Source organism: Sinocyclocheilus anshuiensis, unplaced genomic scaffold (genome assembly GCF_001515605.1).
Source record: "Sinocyclocheilus anshuiensis isolate Anshui unplaced genomic scaffold, SAMN03320099.WGS_v1.1 scaffold1640, whole genome shotgun sequence".
NCBI lineage: Eukaryota > Metazoa > Chordata > Actinopteri > Cypriniformes > Cyprinidae > Sinocyclocheilus > Sinocyclocheilus anshuiensis.
In genome coordinates this window covers 1,225,550-1,235,939 of record NW_015555883.1, presented here as the reverse complement: position 1 = coordinate 1,235,939, position 10,390 = coordinate 1,225,550, and the positions used below count along the sequence as shown (strand labels likewise).

Sequence of the window (10,390 nt, the reverse complement as noted above, 5' to 3'; positions counted from 1 at the left end):
AGAACCTTTTTTTTTTTTTTTTTGCAGTCAGTCTGCACTGCCTGCTGGGTTACAAAGTAAAATTCCAAAAAGCACTGGAAGTTTTCTTCATTTCCTTCTGTTTAAATGGAAAAGAAATCTGACAGTCAATGGCAGTCTACAGTGTTTCAGGGAAGAGAATAACATAAACGCCCCTTCAAAAACAATCCAGCTCAGGCTCAAAGCAATACTTTCAGAGTTAAGTCAGTGTTTATCAAAAACTACTGCAAACTAGCCTGCAAAGAAAATTCAAAGGACTCAAGGAAGGGGTATCAAATCCTGCATATGGGTCAATGACACACCAGGTTCACTTTGGTATCCTAAACAAAGTTGAGTATAACTGAATAGTTTGCCAATAAAATTACTCCTAATGATTTAAACAATTTTTATATATCATTTAAAAATATATATTTTTATGTACTGAAATTTAATTTGTACATTTTTTAAACAATGTTAGATGTTAACATTTTGGTGGTTATGTTTGCATTAAGAAATTTAAAAAGCATACAGAACAATAATAATATTATACATTATATAAGTTATGACCAAAATTATGGCTGATGATTTAAAAACTTTTTCTTGAGAATTTACAATTGAAAACATTATTCCTGAAAGCGGTGAAATATGAATCAACATTTTGTGTAAACTATTACTGTGGTCCATATGACATTTTCAGTGAAAGTGACGTGTATGGTGTCCCATACTCGGAATTTGTACTCTGCATTTACGCCCAGGGAGCAGTTGGGGGTTTGGTGCCTTGCTCAAGGGTCTCAACTCAGTCGTGGTATTGAGGATGGAAGAGAGCGCTGTACATTCACTCCCCCCACCTACAATAGAGACTCAATCCCGCGACCTTTGGGTTACAAGTCTGACTTTCTAACCATTAAGCCACGACTGCCTTCAGTTACTATATTCAATAATAAAAAATAAAAAAAATAAAAAAATAAAATAGACAGTGTAAAAATGGTTACATTGTGCTTTTTTCTTTTTTTTTCTTTCAATAAAAAACATAGAGAGCTTTTAAAATTATATATTAAACAAAGTAATTGTTTAATAAATGAAAATTATTATTTTAAAGCATTAAGTATAAAATAATGTTACATCAAATAATAACATAACCTTGCTTTTGTGATTGTTATGGTTGATTTGAGTGCTAGGGGGCACTCTGACTTTACAGAGCTTCATAGACCTAAACACTGTCTCATCCCTGTGGAAGAGCTTTGAAGTGTTGAGCTCAAGCTATCTTAACTAAACCTCTCTCTCTCTCTCTCTCTCTCTCTCTCTCTCTCTCTCCTTTCTTCTCTCCTACTCGAACAGGGTCTGTTTGGCTCCCCAGGCCCCCTCCAGCTGTCTGAATGTAACCATTGCTCTCTGTGCTAGATGTTCCAGAGCTGACTGCTGTGCAGGGCATGTCTGTAAAGAGAAAATATACCGCCTTCAAACATACTCCCCTTTCTCACAGGCTCAATGACGTGATATTACAGATCATCAGTCAGTGGCCTGAGGCTGTTTATGTAACAGTATATGGTTTGCATAAGCATTAACATATGATTCAACATCAGTTGTATATTACTCAAAATCAAGCTCTGGAGGAGTAAGTCACATTAAATAAACAACAGGATTTCTATCCACACATTATGTGATGGTACCAAGTTTAAAAGATTTTAAATCACATCAGCTTTGTCTGTAAAGATTGCCCTTTCTACTCTGCCAGCACACATGTTTCTAACAAATGTTGTGCAGCTGTTAGACTCCAACCATAAGCTTCCGAGACAGGTTGGAAAAAAAGGAGTGAGAATAAGCTGTATGGAAGAAAAGGCCATCGCTGAGTGAGGAATGTTTCAGTAGCCGGGTAAAGCTCTTCAGGTTGCCCCGTTTAAACGTCTACAGAGATAATCTCGACAAATCTACCGTTCAGAGGCTCTTCTAACTGAAATTGGTCGGGGAAGAGAGGCAAAAGGTATGCACATTCCTCTCGCATATGTAGATGATGCATGTGTTTGCAACGTGACGAAAGAGAATGGAAGAAAATCTTTGGAAACTAGCATTTTTAGCCTCTTGCAAATTGATATAGCGAAATAGAGATTATTTAGACATGAAGTCATATTTGGAACAATATTATAATTAAATAAGCAAGAAAGCAAAAGCTCTGCTGCTGTAACTTACATAAAAGCCATTGTTTTATATATATCTTTCTCTAAGCAGTACGTGTGAAAGCTTTTAGTTATTGCAATTAGAAGAAAAGCTTCATGAGTAGTTTGAAAAATAAACTTCATCAAGGGTTCAAAGTTATACGCTGTTTCTGTTTCATTTAGGCAGGTGGACGAATGGATATCAGCTCAATTTACTTGTTACTCTCAGTGTGTGGGACGACTTGGGCCTTCACGCTGGACTTGGACTATGGAGGTGTACCACTCTGGATCAACCGTTTTTTGGGAGAGCCGAGTGTGTTGACTTTGAAAGATCGGATGGATCCCGGCTGGTTTCGTGCTGTGAACACACAAAGTTGTCCTTTAGAGTGTGATTGCCCTATCCAGTGGCCAACAGCCCTTTATTGTGACCACAGGGGCCTTATCCAGCTTCCCTCTGGCCTTCCGTCCCGCACACAGTACCTGTTTCTCCAAGGGAATAACATTACTATCCTTGGAACCAAAGCGTTCGCCAATGCCACCAACTTGCGCTGGTTGATCTTGGATCACAATCAGCTACTGAGTGAGCAACTCGATAATGTGTTGTTCTCCAATCTGACCTGCTTGGTAAATCTTTTCATAAATAATAATAACCTGACAAGGGTGCCAGTCGGACTGCCTAGTGGACTTAAGCAGCTGCGACTTGCATATAATCACATCGAAAAGATTTCCGCAGGTGCTTTACAAAATCTGGAAAATTTAACATTACTTCTGTTACAAGGTAATCGTCTGAAGACTATTGTAGAGAGTGACTTAAAAGGTATGCATTGGTTTTTATATTTTTTTGCAACACATTTTCAAAAGATAAATCTAGAGATGCACTGATATTAAAATTCTGACTGGTACCAATAAACCAGTATTTACTTTTTATGGCCGATAACTGATAAATGGTTTAGACAATGTATTTGTCTAAATGTTTTTCAAATTAAATACTAAAAACTAAAATCGTTCTAAATGCTACAAGTGAATTTGGGCTTCACATTATAAATTGACAGTATAAAATTAATATTTTGAGATTTGCCAATGATTACATTTAAAAGTATTATTACATTTTAAAGATTAGCTTTAACTGAGGCTTAAATGGTGGCAAATGTAATCTGAATGTAAAAAAAGAGGAACTGAGAATGCATAATATCCAAAATCAACCGACACTGATAAATAAATAAATAAATAAATAAATAAATAAAATACAATAAATCTCTAATGATCTAATCTGATAACCGATACACGGACCGATATATTGTGCATCTCTATATAATTCATCAGGAAGTATTAAGTTAAAAATAAACAAAGTTAATCAACTCTTGTGTTAAGTCTATCTGTCATGTTCTTCACCAGGTCTTGGAGTCCTCAACCTCCTGGATCTTAGTCACAACCTCCTGGAGACTTTCCCCAAACATCTGCCTCCATCTGTCCAGCAACTTTACCTCTCCAACAACTCTCTGACTGGCCTGACCGGAAACAGCCTTCATGGTTTTAATGGACTCCGTTATCTACGGCTCGGACACAACAAATTGAGGAATGAAGGGCTTGACCCTGGTGCATTTAACCTCACATCTCTGGTAGAGCTGGATCTTTCGTATAATCAGCTGACAGAAATCCCAACAGTTCCCACCACCCTTCAGTACCTCTACCTTGAGGTTAATGATATCCAAGGTGAGTTGTTGCTAGGTTCTTGATTTTACACATACAAAAGCACTGAGGTTTATTCTTTAGCACTGCACTGAAGAGAAAACAGCACTGCTAAATTTCAATGTGACACAGGAAAATTCTCAGTCCATGAGAGCGTTTCATGCCGAGTTTAATGACAGAATAACTGTGAAAAGACACAAGACAGAGAACCTTATTTTTTAGACATTCTCGTGCTGATGTTACATTAACAAAACATTCAGCAGATTGCTCCAACAGAACTTGGAGAGAATATGACACTTAAATCTTACTGCAGGTTTTCAAGAGACAAGATGTTTATAGTGGAAATAAAGCACTGCTTGGCAGACTTCAGGAAACCATGGATTGGTTTTGATCCACAAAATCACTTCAATGTGGCAAACTACACAATTTCATTATCATTTGAGAACTAGCATTATGTGAATTTGAATTGAAACACTGGACTTTTGGAATTTGAAGTGATATTAAAGAAAGTGGAATTCCTGGGAACAAAGTGTTCATCTATCTTGGTGTATACATTCATTAAATATAAATAAGTATTTCAAACAGATGAGGTCAAACAGAAAAGGTCAATACAACTTTTTTCAGCTTTCAAAACTTTTAGACAAGGCTTGAATTTCACTTTATTTTAATTATACTTAAATTCAAATGACAATTCTGCATTCTACAGCATTTGCAAATTCAAATTAAATTCAAATTCTAGAACAGAACTGAAATTTAAGAAACATTTAAATCCTTCACAAATCTTCCTGGAATGCTAAACACAAATCTGTAAGCTTGCCAAACGCTTAACTGAGAACTGCTCAAATGTTTGTGTCCTGATCAACGGTCTTAAAGAATGAGGCTGTGTTCTCAGGCTGATGAAGTAATCCCTGACACGAGAGAATCAACTTTCAGACCCGGATGGGCCATGGGAAAAATGACGGAAAATGTGACAGGATTTTAGAAGAGAAATAACATTCTTTTCTTCCTTACTCTCCTTTTCCCCCCTTTCCCGCTCTCTAATGTGTTTGTCACAACATGTTTGCAGACAGACACATCCTGGAAAGACAAAAGTTGACTCGAAAAAGTAGGTTAGCTGAAAGAGAAGGATGGAGAGAAGAAAGAAGGAAGGTTTGAGAACATCTGTGAATACTCCAAAAGGAATCCACATGTGCTAAAAGCACGCTCTGTTCTCTCCCCCTCCTCCTCAGCAGCACGCCGAGCTTAGTTACAAGAGCTGTGCCTCTGGTGGACAGCAAAGACTTCAGCAGACTTTCTTTTTTTTTCAAGCAATGGTCATGATTCATGCTTTGAACCACACAACAAAATCTCATGCCAATAACAGTGGTTTACCAGCTCAAAATTAAGTATAATATTCTAATTATTCACAAGCCACTATTAAAAATTACAGAACAGATGAATGGTATATTATAACCTAGAAGTGGAGGTTAGGAAAAAGTTAAACATACTGTCAGATCTACCTTCAGAAAACAAATGGAAAGAATGTAAAAGAGAATGTATTGATTAATAGTGGCATTAATAGTGGTTTACCAGCTCAAAGTAAAGCACTATATTCCAATAATTAACAAGCTACTATTGAAAATGGTAAAACTGGTATACTGGTATATTATAACCTTGGAGTGGAGGTTAGGAAAAGGTTAAACAACCTGTCGGATCTACCTTGAGAAAACAAATGGAAAGAATGTAATAGAGAATGTATATGACCAGCCCCATTCAAAAGGCTCCAGTCTGAGAGTGGAGACGCTGTGATTTTTTTTTTTTGCATAGATCTCCTGAAAATTTGATAATAATAGTATTATTGCTGGTCTTCTAGGTAGGGGAGTGGAAACAAGCTACAAAAATAGCTACACACCTTAAGTGCTTTGTAAACAGATATATTGATTCTTTGTGCTGAGAAAAGTCTTAATGTCACCAGAGATAAATCATAGTCTTTCAGTTTAAGACTCCTAACTACAAGCTTAGCATTAACAGCCCAGATGCCTAACTATTATGCTAGCATCACAATCAGTATCTAAATCAAGATGAGACAGATCTGCCCACTACAGGTTTCCTCTTGTGTTCTCACTAACACTGAAGGTGCCAATGGCAGCACATCTGTAACTTATTTACATGGTACTGGGAATCATATATATATATATATATATATATAGCAAACAAATATATGACTCTATGTTTGATCATGTGACATATGTTTGACCATGTGACAAAAAACGCTACGTGCCAACAAAATTCTAATAACCGATCTGTTATGTCTTCCAGAGTTCAACGTGAGCAGTTTCTGCAGGACAACAGGACCCACATCATATTCACGTATGAAGATTCTGAGGCTGGACGGTAATAAATTGGAGTATCACAAGCTGCCCCCTGATTGGGTGTTCTGTCTACGTGTCCTCCATAACATTTATATTTGATCTAATATAAGCAGTCAATGTCTTAAGCAGCTCTCCATTTTTAGGCTTTCTGAACACTTTAAAATACAAGCATGCAATGATATATTATATTATATTATATTATAACACATATGTATATTTAGAGTAGCCTACATTAGAAAGCATGACAGCAGAATAAACTGTTCAGTATTCGAGGTGCTGATGTTTTGAATTTGAAGAATGCTGTAAATGGTCTTATACTGTTTTAATATGAAACAGTATTTATTAATGCTGTTTTAATCTGGATGTACTGTATATGAGCAGTCATATTTTATTTTGATGCAAGTCTTTCACCTTGTTCTAGTCTTGACTTCACATGTTCTAAGTACATAATTAGAATAACTGTTAAACATGTGGATACACACTACTGTTCAAAGTTTGGAGGGTTTTTTTTTTCTTTTTCTTTTTCTTTTTTTTTAGTTCAGCAAGGTTGCATTAAATCGACCAAAAGTGACAGTAAAGGCATTTAGCATCAAGGTTTTTACAAAAACACCAAATCACCTTATTAGCAATATTTCAAGACTGGAGAAATGGCTGCTGACAATTTGGCTTTGCCATCGCAGCAATAAATTACATTTTAAAATATATTAACATAGAAAAGTCATTTTATATTGTAAGTGTTCACAATATGACTGTTTTTCCATTTTTTTTTTCACAAATGTATGCTTGGTGAACATAAGACTTTTCAAAAACATTACAAAATCTTACCAACCCCAAACTTTTAAACGGTACCTATATAGTCTGTTACCTATAGTCTGGAAAAAAGTTATTATTCCATCACTGTGGCACCTCTTGTATGATTTCAATGTATTTTCCCCAAACGCTTAAAAATGAAGTTCTAAGATTCCAATCAAAATAAAAACCCTTGGTGTCAAATTATATTGACAGTGTAACTATTTTCATCTGTGTTCTACAGCAGTTTAGTTTTAGTTTCCTCTGTCTCTTTTAACTGGAATTTTATGGAACTGAACTAGAACTGAAATTAATTTTCATATCATATAATAACTCACAGCTCTGCTGCATGTTCTGGTCTGGCAGTTTTGTCATGAAAGAAAAGCGGTATTCACAACGTCCCTCTTAATACACTGCAGTACTATCAATGCTGTCAGGGACACTACTTCTGCCAAGGCTGAAAAAACTTTGTGAATTAATCCAAGAGCATAAGACAATGTTTATGTATGTATTTTGTGAAAAGCACTTCTGAACTACCGATCTTTGGACACAAACATTCTATTGTGTGACATAAAAAACAATCGCAGGTCCCTCAGTGAGTATCCATGAGCAAAATTAGTTTAGCCAAAACCAAAATTGGCCTCTAAAGAAATGATGCAATGATAGAGAATGACATGCCTTGGCAGTTTTTGTTTCTTGTATAATGTATAAATGGATATATTAACAGTGTCATATTTGGCTGCCTCAGGATGCTGTTAACTCAGGTTAACAGTGTCCTAACCAAACGTAGGACACGATAGTCATATAAGAGAGTAAAGTCAACCCCATTTTCAACAGAAGAGCTCATTCTCACCAGTCCAAAGGAATAAAAAGTAAATAACACAATGCTCAAACTAAACTCTCTTTTTGCACAATAGCCCTGTCACAAGTCCTACTTGTGTTGGATAAAAAAGCATTTTCCCAAAAACTTGTTTGATCTATAAATCCAAAGAAATGACTACTCCATATCTAAAAGATTGCGAGTTAATGGACCATGTGTTCAAGATGCCGTAACTCCCTCTGGGATCTGGGAAGATTTTATTTATTTATTTCTTTTTTGCAAATGCAGAGCAGCAGCCCCAGATCAGCCTGGTTTGGACTTCACATTCTCCATTAGCATAGCCATGACAACACAAAGAGCTTGAAGCAGGAGGATTATAATCACATAATGTTTGTTCATCTCAAAGCAAAGCCATTATATATATAAATTGCTTTAATCAAAATAATAAAATGTACAGCATTTTCAGATAGCTAAAGTGCATACACCAGCCTAAACACAGCCAGACAGTTTGCTTTAGAGGCTCATGGGAAATTAATATATAATATATAGCTGTGTTATGGTAAAGTCATTAGTGAGGCAAAAGACAGATTCATATCACCTAAGAAGGAAGAGATGGTCCTACAACAGACTCAGAAACAGTGGCCCTACTGGAGCATATTTTAGCAGTGGTTGTTAAAACTGCCTATGAGGGCAATGAAATATGTATTGAGTGCCATACAGGCACAATAAATACATGCTTTCTTTGGTTAATCAAATAACTAGAAATCCACATATTAAACAATGCTGTTCAAATGTAAATCAGTCAATCACAATGCATTAAAAGAAACTGCAACAGAGTCTTTTAGCACAAAAGGCTCCAATATTTGAGGCACAAACATCCATCAGGTCAGTTCATCCATCTGGCCCAAAGAATATCATAGAAAATAGGTACATCAATAAAAAATCAGTCCAAAGTAAATATTCAAGAAACAACCAAACACGTGTTCCAAATAAACCTATTAAAAAAGTTTGGATTTGTTTGTTTGTTAGTTAAGCTTTGACAAAGTCATTCGTAGGCAATGCAGTAGCAACACTTAAGAGATTTTCCTTCAATATACAAAAAGGATTAAGTCCCAGGTCCAAACAGGCTCATAACAAAGCAAAACGGCATTCTTCTAGAAATGTTGTCTCTGGTTATCCCCTTCGCGGTGTAAAACTGACTGAAACTGAACTGCTTTTCAGTTTTGTTTGGTTTTTGTACTCCACCTAAACATCCATTTTGTTTGACTGATATGATATTCAGACCAGCGAGTATTGCGAGTATGATATAGTTTTTTTATATTTTATGCAATTAAACGGAGTAACTTGCATATTTAGACACACTATTTTGTCTATTTTTGCTCTGCCAATGAAGATAGTTCCAATCAAAGCCACAGTATAATCAAACGATAAATCAGTGACTTAAATTAATTCACTTAAATTAATCAGTGTTTTTGATTGAAACAGCTGAGTGGCTGATTCAGTGACTCACTCATGTTTTGTTCATGAATGAATCAGCAAGTTTAAACAAATCGGTTGAGTGAATGATTAAGTGATTCACTCATAAATAGTTTTGTCGCCACCTACTGGAGAAATTATGTAACCTAAAGAAAGAGTCACTGAACAGAGATACAGAGAAATATTATTATTATTATAAAAGTGCCAGACTTTCTGTCTTAAAGAGGCAGAGCATGTTTATGCCAGTCGGCTACAATACTAACTACACAATAATTGCAGCATAATAATCTATAAATTAAATTTACCCTCTAACGTATGTCAAATCTACATGCACTGACCCTGCTGCATTTTCACACATTCTGTTATGAATGGAGCAGGTATAATGAGCTCTATCCTTATTTACTTGGCCCACTTCCCAGGAAAACTCTGATTAACCCTTCAGGAGTGATTACTTATACACAGTAGGAGACTGCTCTGATATTTTGCTGAGTTCACATTCTCTACCCAGAGGGTTTGCCAAGTTTTGGTGGTTATTGGCGTCAGGCCCTCTGGGTGGGAGAAAGAGCTTGGTAAGCAAAGATCCTAATGAATCTCAGTCTGATTACATCAACCAGACCTCCACCATAAACATCATCAAAATGCTCATGATGGCCACCACAACTGCATTACCAGTCTGGCGCTTCATTAATTCAAACACAGAGGGAAAAGCTGGGTGGTGAAACTGTTTGTGACACATTGATAAGCATCTGCTTCTAGTCCAAAAACTTTTGTTCTGGGTGGCAGAATTACAAGGAGTAAGTCTTGATGGTTTGTTAAGCATGATGTAATAGAATTAAAAAAAAATTAAATGCAAATTTTTATGTCAATATAAGAAGCATAAGCTGCACCCCAATGATTGTGATATTCACACATACTGTGCGCCTGAGCCTGCACATCTGTCAATCATTTGTGTCGGTCTGTGAATGTGTGTAAGCACACATAATAAAATCAACCCAGATGGCAAGACTACACACATCAGACACACACAATCATCTGTCAAGCACATGCCGAACGAAATCCATTACACCTTAGCAATATTAGAAGAACAATGTGAGTGAATTTGCTTCAGATGCTCA

The 10,390-nt window shown here is 36.2% G+C and overlaps 1 protein-coding gene across 1 annotated transcript; it reads left to right on the top strand.

Annotated features, from left to right (window-relative positions):
- The first annotated feature begins 1,797 nt into the window (after nucleotides 1–1,797).
- On the top strand, nucleotides 1,798–6,357 carry LOC107675829 (lumican-like). The gene is made up of 4 exons (XM_016470300.1): nucleotides 1,798–1,978; nucleotides 2,334–2,967; nucleotides 3,546–3,863; nucleotides 6,138–6,357. Exons 2-4 carry the CDS (start codon nucleotides 2,346–2,348, stop codon nucleotides 6,287–6,289), a joined length of 1,092 nt encoding a protein of 363 aa, XP_016325786.1. The 5' UTR covers nucleotides 1,798–1,978; nucleotides 2,334–2,345; the 3' UTR covers nucleotides 6,290–6,357.
- Nucleotides 6,358–10,390: the final 4,033 nt, after the last annotated feature.

Bases quoted from the DNA above. Each gene is read 5' to 3' on its own strand.
- LOC107675829 (XM_016470300.1), top strand. From the start codon at position 2,346: ATGGATATCAGCTCAATTTACTTGTTACTCTCAGTGTGTGGGACGACT. The intron at 2,968-3,545 runs GTATGCATTGGT...GTTCTTCACCAG, and splicing joins TGTAGAGAGTGACTTAAAAG to GTCTTGGAGTCCTCAACCTC. The intron at 3,864-6,137 runs GTGAGTTGTTGC...TATGTCTTCCAG, and splicing joins TGAGGTTAATGATATCCAAG to AGTTCAACGTGAGCAGTTTC.